The 20,653-nt window shown below is 41.6% G+C and overlaps 2 protein-coding genes across 4 annotated transcripts; both read right to left on the bottom strand.

Annotated features, from left to right (window-relative positions):
• Nucleotides 1-5: 5 nt before the first annotated feature.
• LOC148891348 (uncharacterized) lies at nucleotides 6-12,265 on the bottom strand. Of its 3 annotated transcripts, XM_089007507.1 has the most exons (6): nucleotides 11,850-12,265; nucleotides 9,919-10,128; nucleotides 9,502-9,651; nucleotides 9,328-9,435; nucleotides 4,024-4,164; nucleotides 6-3,687 (listed from the first exon to the last, which is right to left on the bottom strand). In XM_089007507.1, the coding sequence occupies exons 1-6, from the start codon at nucleotides 11,971-11,973 to the stop codon at nucleotides 1,307-1,309; spliced, it is 3,114 nt and encodes a 1,037-aa protein (XP_088863633.1). In that variant the 5' UTR covers nucleotides 11,974-12,265; the 3' UTR covers nucleotides 6-1,306. The 3 variants fall into 3 exon arrangements, 2 of the variants coding, with proteins under 2 accessions (XP_088863633.1, XP_088863634.1); XM_089007508.1 differs by lacking the exon at nucleotides 6-3,687 and having other exon boundaries at nucleotides 3,694-4,164; XR_016116378.1 differs by lacking the exon at nucleotides 6-3,687 and having other exon boundaries at nucleotides 4,026-4,164; nucleotides 5,021-9,435.
• A 3,323-nt stretch (nucleotides 12,266-15,588) lies between these two features.
• On the bottom strand, nucleotides 15,589-20,534 carry LOC148891349 (uncharacterized). The gene is given in 3 exon segments (XM_089007532.1): nucleotides 15,589-15,781; nucleotides 15,783-16,885; nucleotides 20,106-20,534. Coding segments are annotated over 3 exon segments (1,287 nt in total). The 5' UTR covers nucleotides 20,230-20,534; the 3' UTR covers nucleotides 15,589-15,721.
• Nucleotides 20,535-20,653: the final 119 nt, after the last annotated feature.

Genomic DNA, 20,653 nt, shown 5'->3' on the forward strand with positions numbered 1-20,653 from the left:
ATTAGTTGGATTGGATTTGCCTTTATTCGTCTCGCAGTACAGAAATTTACATTTCACAGCAGCAAAGTTATGAAAAAAATGAAAGTAGTACGGAGCTTGTACGTTTTCAAAAAAGTGACCAATGATTCAATTTAATTTCACATTTAATCACAAAAGTTTTCAAGATTATTCAACATTTTAAGAAAGGGTGTGTATGGGGGGTGAAAAAAAATCAATTGTAGAATTTGCTCATGCTTCTGTTATTGTAGGCGAGTTAATCACAAAAAAACTTAATAGTCCCAATTTATAGGGAGAAAAAAGTTTTGTAGTGAAAAAAATGTCACACCGAACAAACGCAAACAACTGTCAGGAAAACTTTCAGTTGGGTGGTCACAATAAAGGGGCTGCCCAATTATTTTAAATGTTTAATTAAAGGTCACGTCTTGGTCTAATAACAGTGTTAATTCGACTCCACTGGGCATATTTGTTCCAAATACAGTACGTCCAATATTCCAACAGGGGGCGTCATTGCAAAGCAGAAATGTAAGTACAATACCCGTAATCACATTTTTGGGGAAATCAGACACATGTTGGACATTACTGAAGGATATCCATCTCAAGGACTCACACAGACTTGGGCTCTTGTGTGTTCTGCCTGACTGTATGTTCTTTTGTGTCTTCTTAAACTTGACTTCTCAGAGAATCTTTTACCACTAACTGAGCATCAAATGTTTTTTTTCCACTGTGGATTTGTGTGTGTTTTGTTACATGATATTTGTCAGTATTGTCCCTGCGATGTTGATTAAGTGTTTTTATCAGTCAGGACAAAAGAAGTAATCAGTGGAGCCGCAGGGAGTAGTCCTTTGCTCCCCCCAACCCGAGAGCAGGGACCAATCATAGCAGAGTCCGGCATTGCCACGTCTAGACAGTAGGAGTATATATAGGGCCGAAACTACCAGCAAAAGAATTGAGTTCGCTGACGAAGCATATTGGATAAGAAGCGAAACGTCCGACACCTTCAAAAGAAGTACAGATGATGGCCGAAGAAACCTTTTCATCATCAATGGATCACTCCTGTACGACTGAGAGCTTACACAGACGAAATGTATTATTATTATTATTATATTCGGACATGAATAACAAATACTGAGCTACAAGATGTCAAGATCAATGCAGATTGTTTAATGGTTGTGCATGCAAAAAGTTGTTTAAACTTTCAAGATGAAATGCTTTTGTCACACACCAAGCAGGAAAATGGTTTTTCCCCAGTGTGTATTATTTTGTGTAGTCTCAACCTTGACTTCCCAGCGAAGCTTTTACCATAAACTCAGCAAGAAAATGGGTTTTCTCCAGTGTGCGTTCTCGTGTGGCTTGTTAAATGTGATTTATGACCGAAACTCTTGCAACAAACTGAGCAGGAAAATGGTTTTTCCCCAGTGTGGATTCTTGTGTGGATTGTTAATTGCGATTTGCATCGGAAGCTTTTTTCACACACCAAGCAGGAAAAGGGTTTTTCCCCAGTGTGGATTCTTGTGTGGTTTGTTAAGTCTGATTTGTTTCCGAAGCTTTTATCACACACCAAGCAGGAAAAGGGTTTTTCCCCAGTGTGGATTCTTGTGTGGATTGTTAAATCTGACTTTCGTCCGAAACTTTTACCACACACCGAGCAGGAAAAGGGTTTTTCCCCAGTGTGGATTCTTGTGTGGTTTGTTAACTCAGATTTCTTTCTGAAGCTTTTATAACACACCGAGCAGGAAAAGGGTTTTTCCCCAGTGTGGATTCTTGTGTGGCTTGTTAATTGTGATTTGAGTCGGAAGCTTTTATCGCACACCGAGCAGGAAAAGGGTTTTTCCCCAGTGTGGATTCCTGTGTGGCTTGTCAAGTCTGATTTGTCTCGGAAGCTTTTATCACACACCGAGCAGGAAAAGGGTTTTTCCCCAGTGTGGATTCTTGTGTGGCGTGTGAAAAGTGGTTTGTGTCGGAAGCTTTTAAAACACACTGAGCAGGAAAAGGGTTTCTCCCCAGTGTGGATTCTTGTGTGGTTTGTTAATTGTATTTTGTGTATGAAGCTTTTACCACACACCGAGCAGGAAAAGGGTTTTTCCCCAGTGTGGATTCTTGTGTGGATTGTTAATTGTGATTTGCATCCGAAGCTTTTATCACACACCGAGCAGGCAAAATCTTTTTCCCCAGTGTGGATTCTTGTGTGGATTGTTAAATGTGATTTTTGACTGAAACTCTTGCAACAAACTGAGCAAGAAAAGGGTTTTTCCCCAGTGTGGGTTCTTGTGTGGCTTGTCAAGTCTGATTTGTCTCGGAAGCTTTTATCACACACCGAGCAGGAAAAGGGTTTTTCCCCAGTGTGGATTCTTGTGTGGCGTGTGAAAAGTGGTTTGTGTCGGAAGCTTTTAAAACACACTGAGCAGGAAAAGGGTTTCTCCCCAGTGTGGATTCTTGTGTGGTTTGTTAATTGTATTTTGTGTATGTAGCTTTTACCACACACCGAGCAGGAAAAGGGTTTTTCCCCAGTGTGGATTCTTGTGTGGATTGTTAATTGTGATTTGCATCCGAAGCTTTTATCACACACCGAGCAGGCAAAATCTTTTTCCCCAGTGTGGATTCTTGTGTGGATTGTTAAATGTGATTTTTGACTGAAACTCTTGCAACAAACTGAGCAAAAAAAGGGTTTTTCCCCAGTGTGGGTTCTTGTGTGGCTTGTTAAGTCTGATTTGTTTCTGAAGCTTTTATCACACACCGAGCAGGAAAAGGGTTTTTCCCCAGTGTGGGTTCTTGTGTGGCTTGTTAAGTCTGATTTGTTTCTGAAGCTTTTATCACACACCGAGCAGGAAAAGGGTTTTTTCCCAGTGTGGATTATTGTGTGCCTTGTTAATTGTGATTTGCATCCGAAGCTTTTATCACACACCGAGCAGGAAAAATCTTTTTCCCCAGTGTGGATTCTTGTGTGGATTGTTAAATGTGATTTTTGACTGAAACTCTTGCAACAAACTGAGCAAAAAAAGGGTTTTTCCCCAGTGTGGGTTCTTGTGTGGCTTGTTAAGTCTGATTTGTTTCTGAAGCTTTTATCACACACAGAGCAGGAAAATGGTTTTTCCCCAGTGTGGGTTCTTGTGTGGCTTGTTAAGTCTGATTTGTTTCTGAAGCTTTTATCACACACCGAGCAGGAAAAGGGTTTTTTCCCAGTGTGGATTATTGTGTGCCTTGTTAAATGTGATTTGTGTAGGAAGCTTTTATCACACACCGAGCAGGAAAAGGGTTTTTCCCCAGTGTGGAGTCTTGTGTGCCTTTTCGCAGAATACTTTGACCGAAATGTTTTCCCACACCAAGAGCATTCCCAGCATTTGTTGTGAGTGTGACACCCTTGATCACCATGATCATCATCATAATCATCGCGGTCGTCGTCAGTGTCTGAAGAGTGTGATGATGTGTCATCCCGATGTGCTTGCGATGGTTCAAGGTGGTCTCCATCATCTTCTGTTGTGATACTTTGACTTGTGCTACTGTTTGGAGGCTTCGCCCCTTTGGACTTTTCGTGCTCACCTTGGTCTTCCTGTTCACTTTTGAAAGGGACAAAAGTCACTGCCATCTTGCTATCATCCTCCTCCTCCTTTTTGATGTGAAGGGGCTTTTCCTCCGCCTCATTTTTAATACAAAAGGACTTTGCCTCAGGTCGATATTTTTTGCTGACGTCTGGAGGACACATGAAGACAGACACACATCTCATTTGGTTAAACACCAGCATAGCATTGGTCTGTTTTGTTCAACTCAAAGAAGATTTGATCACAAAGTGTGCAGGCGAAAGCTTTTCCCACAGTTCTTGAATCATTTTCCCCCCACGATGAGATCATTAACATTATCTTTAGTTTGTTCATCGTCATTCGTGTTGTCAGAGTGTAATGATGTGTCTGTCGTTGCTACAGTATATGATTGAGATTGTCCCCAATGGTGTGCCATCAAATTCTGTTGTCATGTGTTGATCTGAGCCGCAGCTCGGAGGCTCCACACCCGTGTTCTCCTCGCCCTCACCTATGTCTTCATCTTCACTCTTAAAAGGGACAAAGGTCAATGTCATCTTGTTTATATCCTCCTCCTCTTTCTCCTTTACGTTTTGAGTGCGAAAAGAATCTTTCTCCCGTTGCTCGGGACGAAGATATTTTTCACTGACGTCTGCAGAGCACAAGAAAACAAAGACACACCCAGTTTGATCAAATTAAATGCCATAGTGAAATCAAGATTCTCTTGAAAACGAATACAGTGAAGAAAAGAAGTACAGTGATACTTCGGCTTACGAACGCTTTAGCTAACGAACTTTTCGCCTTTCGAACGTCTTTTGGCCTTGGTGTCTCCCGTGATCAACTCAATTCTGTCAATTCCTTTCTGATCCCTCCCTAGCAGACACCTGTTACCCCGTGGATAGGGAACATCCCTCAACAATCTACATGTGGTCATTGTTGCTCCATGTTCTACTGACAGGAAAATGCTGCCCAGTCTTTCCACACAGCACTTTATTAATGTCGTGCCAACTCCCTTTGATTGTGACGCTGCTGGTACTTTTATTAGATTCAATTCATTCTAGGTGTCGGACTCTTTTGAGTCCGAAAGGGGAATGAAGGATTATTTCAAATTATCAAAGTCAAAAAAAGTAAATGTCAGCTTTATTGTCACACCTGCAGTGTGTGCAAACCTGGTGAAAAACTACAGGAAACATTTGACCTGTGTCATAGAAAACAAAGGCTACTGTACAAAATATTAACATTCATTTTTTCAGGTGTTCAACTACTTAATTGCCGCAGTATCACACAAATAAATTGTTAGACAAATCATGCATTGTGATTTCTGTATTTTCTTTTTAAGTTATCTCTCTATCAGTGGACATGCACATACGATGAACATTCCAGACCCCTCCAAGATCGCTAAGTGCGAAAAATAGTAAAATACCATGGTGTTCAAATAGTTATTTTCTTCACTGCACTTGAAAGTACGTCTAGTTGTTTTCTAGGTAAGTGAGAGTAAGTGTACAAACCAGATCTGCGTATCACACCCCGCGGCAGCTTGCAAAAATCGCCTTGCGCTTGAAAATATTTCCCGTTCTCTTCTTTTGTTCCACAAAGTTCCTCCTCGCATTTTACTGTCGTCATTGCAGACATTTCTCCCACGACGATTTCAACAATTCCCCACTTGATAGCCTGTTTCATAAGTCATGTGCGCTTCTCTTTGTTAGCTGCTACCGAGCATCAAGGCTAGTTAGCAACAACTTGCTTCGAAACGAGTTTATCCGGACAAAGTGTTGTAATGTCAAAGTCTTTTAAAGTACCGATAGACGTCCTGCGGTTCCTTTAACGCTTAATCGAAAACCAACGAGATTGTAACCTTTTGTTGTTTTTTGTGGCGTCTGGAATGACGAAGCAGACGCGTTTTCCGTGAGTTTCTTGCATCATCAACACAAGGAAGGCTCATGAACACGCATGCGCAGTAGATGGCAATGCAAGGTACGGGAAATCTGTATATCCAAAATAATCTGTAAATGACTTTTGTTTTTAAGGAGTTACATTTTTGTTGTAATCGATGCTTAATACCTGAAGAAGGCAGTCATGAGAAATGTGGCGTTTCCACTTCCGGAAATGTGAACGAAAAACCAACACAATCCCCGTTGCGGTGAGCCGATTCGTTTGTTCATTCAATCAATACCAATTGTTTATTGACGATATTAGTTCGAAATCAGACAGCACTGTCGGCTTGTACGTGTTCAAAAAAGTGACCAGTGATTCAATTTAATCACAAAAGTTTTCAAGATTATTCAACATTTTAAGAAAGGGTGTGTATGGGGGGGTGAAAAAAAATCAATCGTAGAATTTGCTCATGCATCTGTTATTGGAGGCGAGTTAATTACAAAGAAACATAGTCCCAACTTATCGGGAGAAAAAAAAATTGTAGGGAAAAAATGTCACATCGCAAACAACCGTCAGAAACACTTTCACTTGAGTGGTCACAGATAAACGGGGCTGCCCAATTCTTTGATGCGTTGAATTAAAGGTCGAATCTGGGCCCAACAACATTTTTACTTCGACTCCACATGGCGTTTGTTCCAAACACAGTCAGTCCAACATTTCACCATGAGGTGTCATTGCAAATCAGAAATTTAAAGGACAACCGACGTCTCCAGACAAGTTGTGTCCATAATTTGTAAAATGGCTTCAAATGACTTCTACTGGCCGTATTTTAATAAGATTCCTGTATTTGTACTGATTCTGTACTTGTTCCAAATACAGTAAGTCCAATATTCCAACGGGGGCGTCATTGCAAAGCAGAAATGTAAGTACAGTGGTACCTCGGTTCTCGACCACAATTCGTTCCATGACCCTGTTCAAAAACCGATGTTTTTCGAACACCGAAGCCACCTCTTTGTTCCTGTCACTTGCGAGTTGACAGCGTGGGGGGGGGCATCTCCCGGTCTACTCGCCACCGTACCTGGACTCTTTCTTCGATGCGCGAATGAATGCAGTCCGAGGTATTTTCCCTGCGTCCCGTAAATGTATGTCATCTTCCGGGACTGCGTCATTTTGAACCCTCGTGTGCCATTTGCTTTTAGGCGTAGTAAGCGGGCAACATATTGCTACGAGCCACATTGACTCCACTTTCTCAGCGGGTTTCAAAACTCTGGACTACAGTATGGAGGGAGGGTGTCCCGAAGCATGCTTCTGATTGGCTGCCGGTGCCGAGTATGGAAATTGCCAAACGAACGTTCCTTTGACAATTTGCGAGAGGATTTAACAAACATTCTGTGTCATAATTTTTTTGCGTCTTCGAACGTTCGTTTGTCAATTTGCATACTCGGCACCGGCGGCCAATCAGAAGCATGCTTCGGACGACACCATCACTGAATACTGTACTTGAGAGTTTTGAAACCCGCTGAGAAAGTGGAGTCCTCGTAGTGTTAAGCAGGCAACACAACACAAACGCTGCACGCTACCACAGTTGGTCACGGAGAGAGCGATACACCCGTGCGCCGCTCAGCTCCCCACCCGCGCGTACACACTCACGCGTCGTATTGGCGTTCGAACACCGATACACGCAGCAAAAATATCTCGAATATTTTATTCGAGCACCGATTTGTTCGAATTCTGAGGCGTTTGAGAACCGAGGTACCACTGTACAATACCGGTAATCACATTTTTGGGGAAATTAGACTTATGTTGTACATTACTGAAGGATATCCATCTCAAGGACTCACACAGACTTGGGCTCTTGTGTGTTCTGCCTGACTGTATGTTCTTTTGTGTCTTCTTAAACTTGACTTCTCAGAGAATCTTTTACCACTAACTGAGCATCAAATGTTTTTTTTTTCCACTGTGGATTTGTGTGTGTTTTGTTACATGATATTTGTCAGAGAAACTCTTGCAATAATCTGAGCAGGAAAGAGGTTTTCCCCCAGTGTGGATTCTTGTGAGACTTGTTAATTGTGATTTCGCACAGAAACTGCAACAAACTGAGCATCTTGTTTAAACTTTCAAGATGAAATGCTTTTGTCACACACCAAGCAGGAAAATGGTTTTTCCCCAGTGTGTATTATTTTGTGTAGTCTCAACCTTGACTTCCCAGCGAATCTTTTACCATAAACTCAGCAGGAAAAAGGGGTTTCTCCAGTGTGCGTTCTTGTGTGGCTTATTAATTGTGATTTTAGACTGAAACTCTTGCAACAAATTGCGCAGGAAAATGGTTTTTCCCCAGTGTGGATTCTTAATTGTGATTTGCATCGGAAGCTTTTATCACACACGGAGCAGGAAAAGGGTTTTTCCCCAGTGTGGATTCTTGTGTGTCTTGTTAAATGTGAATTGTGATAGAAACTCTTGCAACAAACTGAGCAGGAAAATGGTTTTTCCTTAGTGCGGATTCTCTTGTGTCTTCGTAGTGTGGAGTGGTCAGTGTAGCTTTTACCACACACCGAGCAGGAAAAGGGTTTTTCCCCAGTGTGGATTCTTGTGTGGTTTGTTAATTGTATTTTGTGTCGGAAGCTTTTAAAACAAACCGAGCAGGAAAAGGGTTTTTCCCCTGTGTGGATTCTTGTGTGGTATGTTAATAGTATTTTGTGTCTGAAGCTTTTACCACACACCGAGCAGGAAAAGGGTTTTTCCCCAGTGTGCATTCTTGTGTGGCTTGTTAAACCTGACTTTTGTCCGAAACTTTTACCACACACCGAACAGGAAAAGGGTTTTTGCCCAGTGTGGATTCTTGTGTGGTTTGTTAATTGTGATTTGTCTCAGAAGCTTTTATCACACACCAAGCAGGAAAAGGGGTTTTCCCCAGTGTGGATTCTTGTGTGCCTTTTTAATTGTGAGTTGATTCTGAAGCTTTTATCACACACCGAGCAGGAAAAGGGTTTTTCCCCAGTGTGGATTCTTGTGTGGTTTGTTAATTGTGATTTGTCTCGGAAGCTTCCACCACACACCGAGCAGGAAAAGGGCTTTTCCCCAGTGTGGATTCTTACGTGGCTTGTTAATTGTATTTTGTGTCTGAAGTTTTCACCACACACCGAGCAGGAAAAGGGTTTTTCCCCAGTGTGGATTCTTGTGTGGCTTGTTAAGTCTGATTTGTGTCGGAAGCTTTTAAAACAAACCGAGCAGGAAAAGGGTTTTTCCCCAGTGTGGATTCTTGTGTGGCTTGTTAAGTCTGATTTGTGTCGGAAGCTTTTAAAACAAACAGAGCAGGAAAAGGGTTTTTCCCCAGTGTGCATTATTGTGTGGCTTGTTAATTGTGATTTGCGTCCGAAGCTTTTATAACACACCAAGCAGGAAAAGGGTTTTTCCCCAGTGTGGATTCTTGTGTGCATTGTTAATTGTGATTTTTGACTGAAAGTCTTGCAACAAACCGAGCAGGAAAAGGGTTTTTCCCCAGTGTGGATTCTTGTGTGCATTGGTAATTGTGATTTTTGACTGAAAGTCTTGCAACAAACCGAGCAGGAAAAGGGTTTTTCCCCAGTGTGGATTCTTGTGTGGCTTGTTAATTCTGATTTGCATCGGAAGCTTTTTTCACACACGGAGCAGGAAAAGGGTTTTTCCCCAGTGTGGAGTCTTGTGTGGCTTGTTAATTGTGATTTTTGAGTGAAAGTCTTGCAACAAACCGAGCAGGAAAAGGGTTTTTCCCCAGTGTGGATTCTTGTGTGGCATGTTAATTGTGATTTAAATCTGAAACTCTTGCAACAAACTGAGCAAGAAAAGGGGTTTTTCCCAGTGTGGATTCTTGTGTGACTTTCTGCATAATTCTTGGACCTGAATGTTTTCCCACACCAAGAGCATTCCCAGCATTTGTTGCGAGTGTGACACCCTCGATCACCTTTTGTCTGTTCATCATAATCATCATGGTCGTCGTCATTGTCTGAAGAGTGTGATGATGTGTCATCCCCATGTGCTTGCGATGGTTCAAGGTGGTCTCCATCATCTTCTGTTGGGATACTTTGACTTGTGCTACTGCTTGGAGGCTTTTCCCCTCTGGCCCTTTCGTGCTTACCTTTGTCTCCCTGTTCACTTTTGAAACGAGCAAAAGGCACTGCCATCTTGCTATCATCCTCCTCCTCCTTTTTGATGTGAAGGGGCTTTTCCTCAGCCTCATTTTTAATACGAAAGGACTCTGCCTCCGGTCGATATTTTTTGCTGATGTCTGGAGGACACATGAAGGCAGACACACATCTCATTTGGTTAAACACCAGCATAGCATTGGTCTGTTTTGTTCAACTCAAAGAAGATTTGATAACAAAGTGTGCAGGGAAAAGCTTTTCCCACAGTTCTTGAATCATTTTCCCCCCACGATGAGATCATTAACATTATCTTTAGTTTGTTCATCGTCATTCGTGTTGTCAGAGTGTAATGATGTGGTTGACGTTGCTACAGTATGTGCTTGAGATTGTGCCCAATGGTGTGCCATCACCTTCTGTTGTCATGTGTTGATCTGAGCCGCAGCTCGGAGGCTCCACACCCGTGTTCTCCTCGCCCTCACCCATGTCTTCATCTTCACTCTTAAAAGGGACAAAGGTCAATGTCGTCTTGTTTATATCCTCCTCCTCTTTCTCCTTTACGTTTTGAGTGCGAAAAGAATCTTTCTCCCGTTGCTCGGGACAAAGATATTTTTCACTGACGTCTGCAGGGCACAAGAAAACAAAGACAGACCCAGTTTGGTCAAATTAAATGCCATAGTGAAATCAAGATTCTCTCGAAAACGAATACAGTGAAGAAAAGAAGTACAGTGATACTTCGGCTTACGAATGCTTTAGCTAACGAACTTTTCGCCTTTCGAACGTTAAATTCGCGAGAATATAATCTTGGCAGACAAACTATTTTTCTGGAAATACACAGAGCGCCACAATAGCTGGCGGACTAATTTTCGGCGGAACAACACCAAAGTACACGGCCGAACAGCGCGACTGCCGGCCTACTTTTTCACACCCCCTTTCTCTGAGTATATCTGTCTTTTGCTGTGATGGGACCGAAAAAGACCCCACCACAGGCTAGTGTTCAGCTGAAGAGGACACAAAATAAAATTACGGTGGAGCAGAAGGAGATAATCGAGAAATGTGAACGAGGTGTGCATTTGTGTGACTTAGCGTCCCAGGACCAGTATACTAAGTGGACCATTGCTACGTGTGGCTAAAGGTTTTTCTGTTCCGTTTTTTTTCTAACCCGACTCGACTGATTTTTTTGAGTCATCAGCTGTGTAGTGCGAAAGAGATGCCCATTTCACGGTAACACCAGAGCATTGTCATCAAAAAGTATAGCTTTTGCTCTTTTGAATGTTGCTGTGACAAAAGTAAATAAAACAACTTCATTATACAGCAGTTTATTTCTTTAATTACAATACAATAACATTTATTGTACATAAAATAAAGTATATTTGTGTCGTTTTAAGGCTTATTTCGTAGAAAATTATGTTTTAGGGGGACCTGGGAATGGATTCTTCTCATTTTAATGGTTTCCAATGGGAAATTAATGTTTGGAAGACACATTTCACCGTACACACTAATTCTGGGAACCAATTTAGTTCCTAAGCCAAGGTATTACCGTATTTGAACACCTTGCTCTTTTGCTATTGCTCCCATTTAGAAATCATGGAGGGGTGTGAAATTTTCATCGTAGGAGCATGTCCACTGTGAGAGAGGTGTTTTTCTGCACACGGGACAGGACGAGTGCACTGCACTCAAGAGAGGATGCAGCGGGCCGTGTATTGTGAGATTTTGGGGAACAACCTCCTTCCCTCAGTCAGAGCATTGAAGATGGATTGTGCCTGGGTCTTCCAACACGATGACGACCCGAAGCACACAGCCAGGAAAACCAAGGAGTGGCTCCTTCAGAAGCCTATCAAGGTTCTAGCATGGCCCTGTCAGTCTCCAGACATGAACTCAACCGAAAATCTTTGGAGGGAGCTCAAACTCCGCGTTTCTCAGTCATAGCCCAGAAACCTGACTGATTGAGAGAAGATCTGTGTATAGGAGTGGGCCGAGATCAAGCTTGCAGTGTGTGCAAACCTGGTGAAAAACTACAAGAAACATTTGACCTGTGTCATAGCAAACAAAGGCTACTGTACCAAATATTAACATTCATTTTTTTCAGGTGTTCGACTACTTATTTGCCACAGTATCACACAAATAAATTGTTCGAAAAATCATGCATTGTGATGTATGGATTTTCTTTTTAAGTTATCTCTCTTTCAGTGAACATGCACATACAATGAACATTCCAGACCCCTACATGATTTCTAAGTGCGAGAAATGGTAAAATACCATGGTGTTCAAATACGTATTTTCTTCACTGCACTTGAAAGTACATGTAGTTGTTTTCTAGGTAAGTGAGAGTAAATGTACAAACCGGATTTGCGTAGCACAACTCGCGGCAGCTTGCAAAAGTCGCCTTGCACTTGAAAATGTTTGCCGTTCTTTTCTTTTGTTCGGCAAAGTTCCTCTTCGTATCTTAGTGTCGTCATTGCAGACATTTCTTCCACGACGATTTCAACAATTCCCCACTTGATAGCCTCTTGCCGAAGGTATGTGGGCTTCTCTTTGTTAGCTGCTACCGAGCAACAAGGCTAGTTAGCAACAACTTGCTTCGAAACGAGTTTATCCGGACAAAGTGTTGTAATGAGTCTTTTAAAGTTCCGATCGACGTCCTGCGGTTCATTCAACGCTTAATTAAAAACCAACGTGATTGTAATCTTTCTTTGTCTTCCTCTTTTGTGGTGTCTTGAATGACGAAGGAGACACGCGTTTTCCGTGAGTTTCGTGCACCAGCAACACGGGGAAAGGTATTGAACACGCATGCGCAGTGGATGGCAATGCAAGATACGGGAGGTCTGTATGTCCAAAAAACCTAAAAATGACTTTCGTTTCGAAAGCTACTTTTTTTGTTGCAATCGACGCTACATACCTGAAGAGGGCAGTCATGAAAAATGTGTCGTTTCCACTTCCGGAAATGTGAACATTTGTTTATTCAATCAATACCAATTGTTCATTGACGATATTAGTTGGATTGGATTTGCCTTTATTCGTCTCGCAGTAGAGAAATTTACATTTCACAGCAGCAAAGTTATGAAAAAAATGACAGTAGAAAAGCAAAATACAGTTCGAAATCACACAGCACTGCCGGCTTGTACGTTTTCAAAAAAGTGACCAATGATTCAATTTAATTTCACATTTAATCACAAAAGTTTTCAAGATTATTCAACATTTTAAGAAAGGGTGTGTATGGGGGGGTGAAAAAATCAATCGTAGAATTTGCTCATGCATCTGTTATTGGAGGCGAGTTAATTACAAAGAAACATAGTCCCAACTTATAGGGAGGAAAAAAAGTTTTGTAGGGAAAAAATGTCACATCGCAACCGTCAGAAACACTTTCAGTTGAGTGGTCACAGATAAACAGGGCTGCCCAATTCTTTGATGCGTTGAATTTAAGGTCAAATCTGGGCCCAACAACATTTTTACTTCGACTCCACATGGCGTTTGTTCCAAACACAGTCAGTCCAACGTTTCACCATGAGGTGTGAGGTGTCATTGCAAATCAGAAATTTAAGTAATCATAAATTTGCAGAAAATGTATGATCTTGTACATTATTGAAGGATATCATATTCAATCCTTGCTGATGCTTATGTTATTGTAGGTGAGTTAATCACAATAGAAACATCTAACCAACTTATAGGGAGGAAAAAAAGTTCTGTCGGGGAAAAATGCTCGCACATCGAACAAATGTAAACAACCGTCAGAAAAATTTTCAGTCGGGTGGTCACAATAAAGGGGCTGCCCAATTATTTTATGTGTTTAATTAAAGGTCACGTCTTGGTCTAATAACAGTGTTAATTCGACTCCACTGGGCATATTTGTTCCAAATACAGTAAGTCCAATATTCCAACAGGGGGCGTCATTGCAAAGCAGAAATGTAAGTCCAATACCGGTAATCACATTTTTGGGGAAATCAGACTTATGTTGTACATTACTGAAGGATATCCATCTCAAGGACTCACACAGACTTGAGTTCTTGTATGTTCTGCCTGACTGTATGTTCTTTTGTGTCTTCTTAAACTTGACTTCTCAGAGAATCTTTTACCACTAACTGAGCATCAAATGTTTTTTTTTCCACTGTGGATTTGTGTGTGTTTTGTTACATGATATTTGCCAGAGAAACTTTTGCAATAATCTGAGCAGGAAAGAGGTTTTCCCCCAGTGTGGATTCTTGTGTGACTTGTTAATTGTGATTTCTCATAGAAACTGCAACAAACTGAGCAGGAAAATGGTTTCCCCAGTGTGTAATATTTTGTTGTCTTAAAGGACAACGGACACCATTTTTTTATTTCCGAACTGACATCAGATAAACGTTTTATAGCATCTAAAATACCCAAAACACGAGGGCTGATATTTTTAGTCAAACGTAAAAAACCAATAAAAATGATTAAAGTTGCGTAAAACTGCCACGAATGAGCTCAGAATTTGAGAGATTCAGAAAGTCCTGCCCCCTTTTTCGTGACATCATCGTTCAAAGCGAATCCAGCGACTCTGATCCACAAACTGCCTTGCTCCAGAATCAAAACAATGGCTTCAGAAAGTTCAGATTCGGAGACAGGCCGTTATTGTTACTTATCCAGTTATCAATATGATTCAACTAGTTCTGAAGGGGAAAGCATAAGTGGTTTGCGATCGATTAAAGAAGTCGTTCCGTATCAATTTGAGCTGTATGCAAGCGACGAAACATGTGAAAGACACGACATATGAAGCAGATATGAAGCTCCGTGAATTAGCAATATAGCATCAACTTCCAGGTTGAGTGAACGCTGGCGCGTGCGGCTGCCGCTGCTCACCCGCAGAAAAAATATCCTGTGAAGCGATCGAAATTGAACCTCACCCCACCATGGCAATTTAGTGAAGCATTTTGCTGTTTTATGAAAATAGCTTCTTTTACTCCCCTTTCAAACCATATATTTTCTTTCGCAAAGATTTTAACCTCATTGTCATCAAATGAGTGGTTGCTAGCTTCGAGGTGCATATGTACTGCCGATTGAGGCAGTACATATGCAACTCGATCGATATCGGTCTTATCGATAGTACCGCTTATTACGATACTATTTCTATGAACGCAAGGAGAAAATTACATGCGCGCAGGGTCGGATATATCGATAGTCCCGGTTATATCGATATTTTTTCGGACTCCCGAGAATATCGATATAACAAGACTTTACTGTATTATTATTATTAGGACATGAATAAAAAATACTGAGCTACAAGATGTCAACATCAATGCAGATTGTTTAATGGTTCTGCATGAAAAAAGTTGTTTAAACTTTCAAGATGAAATGCTTTTGTCACACACCAAGCAGGAAAATGTTTTTCCCCAGTGTGTATTATTTTGTGTAGTCTCAACCTTGACTTCCCAGCGAAGCTTTTACCATAAACTCAGCAGGAAAAAGGGTTTTCTCCAGTGTGCGTTCTCGTATGGCTTGTTAAATGTGATTTTTTACTGAAACTCTTGTAACAAATTGCGCAGGAAAATGGTTTTTCCTCACTGTGTGTTCTTTTGTGTCTTATTAGTGTGTACTTGTCACTGAAGCTTTTATCACAAACCAAGCAGGAAAACGGGTTTTCCCCAGTGTGGATTCTTGTGTGGATTGTTAATTGTGATTTGTGTCCGAAGCTTTTAGCACACACCGAGCAGGAAAAGGGTTTTTCCCCAGTGTGGATTCTTGTGTGGTTTCTTAAATGTGATTTGCATCGGAAGCTTTTATCACACATGGAGCAGGAAAAGGGGTTTTCCCCAGTGTGGATTCTTGTGTGGATTGTTAAATGTGAATTGACATAGAAACTCTTGCCACAAACTGAGCAGGAAAATGGTTTTTCCTTAGTGTGGATTCTCTTGTGTCTTCGTAGTGTGGAGTGGGCAGTGTAGCTTTTACCACAAACTGAACAGGCAAAAGCTTTTTCTCCGGTGTGGATTCTTGTGTGGATTGTTAATTGTGATTTCTGTATGAAGCTTTTACCACACACCGGGCAGGAAAAGGGTTTTTCCCCAGTGTGGATTCTTGTGTGGTCAGTTAATTGTGATTTGCATTGGAAGCTTTTTTCACACACCGAGCAGGAAAAGGGGTTTTCCCCAGTGTGGATTCCTGTGTGGCTTGTTAATTGTATTTTGCGCCTGAAGCTTTCACCACACACCGAGCAGGGAAAGGGTTTTTCCCCAGTGTGGATTCTTGTGTGGATTGTTAAGACTGATTTGTCTCGGAAGCTTTTGCCACAAACTGAGCAGGAAAGGGGTTTTCCCCCAGTGTGGATTCTTGTGTGGCTTGTTAATTGTGATTTTTGACTGAAAGTCTTGCAACAAACCGAGCAGGAAAAGGGTTTTTCCCCAGTGTGGATTCTTGTGTGGCTTGTTAATTGTGATTTGCATTGGAAGCTTTTATCACACACCGAGCAGGCAAAATCTTTTTCCCCAGTGTGGATTCTTGTGTGGTTTGTTAAGTCTGATTTGTTTCGGAAGCTTTTATAACACACCGAGCAGGAAAAGGGTTTTTCCCCAGTGTGGATTCTTGAGTGGCGTGTGAGATGTGATTTGCATCCGAAGCTTTTAAAACAAACCGAGCAGGAAAAGGGTTTTTCCCCAGTGTGGGTTCTTGTGTGTCTTGTTAAGTCTGATTTTTGACTGAAATGTTTGCCACAAACTGAGCAGGAAAAGGGTTTTTCCCCAGTGTGGATTCTTGTGTGGCTTGTTAATTCTGATTTGTGTACAAAGCTTTTACCACACACCGAGCAGGAAAAGGGTTTTTCCCCAGTGTGGATTCTTGTGTGGCATGTGAAATTTGATTTTTGACTGAAAGTCTTGCAACAAACCGAGCAGGAAAAGGGTTTTTCCCCAGTGTGGATTCTTGTGTGCCTTTTTGCAGAATTCTTGAACCTGAATGTTTTCCCACACCAAGAGCATTCCCAGCATTTGTTGTCAGTGTGAAACCCCCGATCTCCTTTTGTCTGTTCATCATAGTCATCGTGGTCGTCGTCATTGTCTGAAGAGTGTGATGATGTGTCATCCCGATGTGCTTGCGATGGTTTAAGGTGGTCTCCATCATCTTCTGTTGTGATACTTTGACTTGTGCTACTGCTTGGAGGCTTTTCCCCTCTGGCCCTTTCGTGCTCACCTTGGTCTTGCTGTTCACTTTTGAAAGTGACAAAAGTCACTGCCATCTTGCTGATATCAGCCTCCTCCTCCACACCCATGTTCTCCTCGCCCTCACCCATGTCTTCATCTTCACTCTTAAAAGGGACAAAGGTCAATGTCGTCTTGTTTATATCCTCCCCCTCTTTCTCCTTTACGTTGTGAGTGCGAAAAGAATCTTTCTCCCGTTGCTCGGGACAAAGATATTTTTCACTGACGTCTGCGGGGCACAAGAAAACAAAGACACACCCAGTTTGGTCAAATTAAATGCCATCATGAAATCAATATTCTCTCGAAAACGAATACAGTGAAGAAAAGAAGTACAGTGATACTTCGGCTTACGAATGCTTTAGCTAACGAACTTTTCGCCTTTCAAACGTTAAATTCGCGAGACTATAATCTTGGCAGACAAACTATTTTTCTGGAAATACACGGACAATGGTTGGCGGACTAATTTTCGGCGGAAGAACACCAAAGCACACGGCCGAACAGCGCGACTGCCGGCCTACTTTTCCACATCCCCTTTCTCTGAGTAGATATGTCGTTTGTCTTCAAGGATTTATCACGGATACTGACAAATGAACTGTAATAATGTGCAAGACGTTTTTTGTTTATACCACAGTATTGTTTTTAGAAGGGAAAAAAGTCAGATTTTGTCCATTGTGCCGTATTATTGTTTTTGTACGCCCCCTTGTGGAGAACAGTGGTTGGTGGCTCTTCATTGGAAGTAAAAATGGTCAACAAGCACAAACACGAGCGGTTTCTCTTGAAAACGAATACAGTGAAGAAAAGAAGTACATTGATACTTCGGCTTACGAACGCTTTAGCTAATGAACTTTTTGCCTTACGAACATTAAATTGGCGAGAATATAATACTGTGGTACCACTGTAGATTTTTTTAAATGAAAAAAAAAACATTAGGTAAAAAAATAAAGCCAACTAAGCACCATAAAATCGATTGAAAGAACTAGAAAAAACAAAAACTAATAAATCAAGTGAAAAAATACAAATAACAAAATGCAATCTTGGAAAACTACTGTTAAAAAAATCATTGCTAAAAGTCTAACTAAATGACCAGTTATTGAAGTTGGGAAATTGCCATGACATATACTGACGACACACATTTGACCCATAATTTTTGCGTCTTTGAATGTTGCTGTGCCGATTACCATTTTGTGTTTGAGAGTCTTTTACTGAGCGAGTTGCTTGTTCTGTAGCCACAAAGGGACATAAGTCTTCTTGTGCCGGTCCCAAGCCCGGATAAATACAGAGGGTTGTGTCAGGAAGGGCATCCGACGTCAAAGCTTGGCCAAAACAAACATGCGGATCAAACCTCTAATGATGGAGGACACTGATTTGCTGTGGCGACCCCTTGAAGGGAAAAGCCGAAAGGAAAAGAGGAAGACTTTTGCTGCTATGGGACCAAAAAAGACCTCACCAGAGGCTAGTGTTCAGCCGAAGAGGACACAAAACAAAATTACGGTGGAGCAGAAGGAGCAGAAGCGGTGGAGCAGAAGATCGAGAAACGCGAACGAGGTGTGCATGTGTGTGACTTAGCGTCCCAGACATCACTAAAGGACCGCCCTTTACCGTAAAAAAGACGCATTGTAGCGGTCCTTCCATCACGTCAATATATTTAGCTGTACTTGTTTGGTCTGAGGACCTCGTGTTGCACCCAAAAGCCGCCAGAAGAGGGCGTCCAAGCGCCATATAAGGAATTTATCAGCCTGTGGAAACAGAAGTGGCCACAGGAGGTCGCCATTTTGTGCCTCTTTTTTGTGTGAGAGACTTTCCCCCAATGTTGCCTCAAAATGGCACAAATAAATTCTTTAATCGATTGCAAACATGTATGCTTTCCTCTTCAGAACTATTTAAATCATATTCATAACTGGATGTGGAACAAGAAAGCATATTCTCCGAATCTGAAGCCATTGTTTTGATTCACGAGCAATGCAAGACGTCTTGGCGTGACGTCACGAACTGGGGGCGGGACTCTCTGAAAATGCCCAATTCGCAGCTGAATTTTTTTACAGATTTTGGACACTTTAAGTCATTTTTATTGGTGTTTTGCATTTGACTAAAAATATCATCCTGCGTGTTTTGGGTATTTTAGATGCTATAAAACGTTTTTCTGATGTCAGTTAAAAAACAAAAAAGTGACGTCGGTTGTCGTTTAAATACCAAAATGTCGCTGATAATTTTGAACAATGGTTTCCTGATTTTAATTTTAATCTGGTGAAAACATCCTTAGTTCAAGACCCTGAGTATAACTGTTTGCAAATATAACATGACTCATCCGAATAATGTCCAACAGGAAAAAATGTGTGTGACGGACGATATGAGCAAATAAACAAGGGATTGGTTGTTTTACCTGTCATACAGTTGCATGCCAGCAATGATAAATTGATTCTGTTGCAGCGAAGAATGCTTTTGCTAGGTGTAATTATGCTTTTAAAAGAGAAATGCCACATTCTTGCGTAAATATTACACACATATCCCCCTTGGGGTCAGTGATCCCACAATCTGACCACGACCAAGAAACCACGTCCACTGATCCAACCCCAGCTGCCACCCCTGCCATCCATTGATGGCATCATTCAAACAAAGGTTGATTTCACGGAATACGGGCAGAATAGCCCCGGCGTGTCAACCTGTGACCAGGTGGTAAACCTAAGGTCCTGAGAAAAGACAAAAAAAAACAACTGCGTCATACTTGACCTGATCACTGCAGACCCACCACCGAAACACAGACTGCTGAGCCCCTCTCCCCTCTCAAAACAAGCAAAACGCCTCCCGTCCCACAATGAGATTTCCAGTCAAACTTACAACAGCCCCTCTCTTGGACTTGGTGTCTCCCGTGATCAACTCAATTCTGTCAATTCCTTTATGATCCCTCCCTAGAAGAAACCTGTTACCCCGTGGATAGGGAACATCCCTCAACAATCTACATGTGGTCATTGTTGCTCCATGTTCTACTGATAGGAAAATGATGTCCAGTCTTTCCACACAGCACTTTATTAATGTCGTGCCAACTCCCTTAGATTGTGACGCTGCTGGTACTTTTATTAGATTCCATTCATTCTAGGTGTCGGATTCTTTTGAGTCCGAAAGGGGAATGAAGGATTATTTCAAATGATCAAAGTAAAAAAAAACACCTACAGTGTGTGCAAACCTGGTGAAAAACTACAGGACTTATTTGACCTGTGTAATAGCAAACAAAGGCTACTGTACCAAATATTAACATTCATTTTTTCAGGTTATCAAATTCTTATTTACCGCAGTATCACACAAATAAATTGTTAGATGAACATTCCAGACCCCTCCATGATTTGAAGTGCGAGAAATAGTAAAATACCATGGTGTTCAAATACTTATTTTCTTCACTGCACTTGAAAGTACATGTAGTTGTTTTCTAGGTAAGTGAGAGTAAGTGTACAAACCGGATCTGCGTAGCACAACCCGCGGCAGCTTGCAAAAGTCGCCTTGCGCTTGAAAATGTTTTCCGTTCTCTTCTTCTGTCCGGCAAAGTTCCTCCTCGTATTTTAGTGTCGTCATTGCAGACATTTCTCCCACGACGATTTCAACAATTCCCCACTTGATAGCCTATTGCCGAAGTTATGTGCGCTTCTCTTTGTTAGCTGCTACCGACCAACAAGGCTAGTTAGCAACAACTTGCTTCGAAACGAGTTTATCCGGACAAAGTGTGGTAATGCCAAAGTCTTTTAAAGTACCGATCGACGTCCTGCGGTTCCTTCAACGCTTAATCGAACACCAACGTGATTGTAATCTTTTGTTGTTGTTTTTTTGTGGCGTCTGGAATGACGAAGCAGACACGCGTTTTCCGTGAGTTTCTTGCACCAGCTACACGAGGTAGGCTCTTGAACACGCATGCGCAGTGGAAGGCAATGCAAGGCACGGGAAGTCTGTATTTCCAAAAAATCTACAAATGACTTTTGTGTGGAAGTCTGTGTAGTCTCTCAGTCGTACA

The sequence above is a fragment of the Hippocampus bargibanti genome, linkage group LG11, assembly GCF_051943395.1.
Source record: "Hippocampus bargibanti isolate YZ-2025 linkage group LG11, ASM5194339v1, whole genome shotgun sequence".
Lineage (NCBI taxonomy): Eukaryota > Metazoa > Chordata > Actinopteri > Syngnathiformes > Syngnathidae > Hippocampus > Hippocampus bargibanti.

Excerpts from the sequence above, each read along its gene's own strand:
- LOC148891348 (XM_089007507.1), bottom strand. The coding sequence starts at position 11,973 with ATGTCTGCAATGACGACACTAAGATACGAAGAGGAACTTTGCCGAACA. Across the intron at positions 10,129-11,849 it reads AGTTGTGCTACGCAAATCCG|ACGTCAGTGAAAAATATCTT; the intron begins GTTTGTACATTT and ends TGTGCCCTGCAG. Across the intron at positions 9,436-9,501 it reads AAGTGAACAGGGAGACAAAG|AAGATGATGGAGACCACCTT; the intron begins GTAAGCACGAAA and ends GTATCCCAACAG.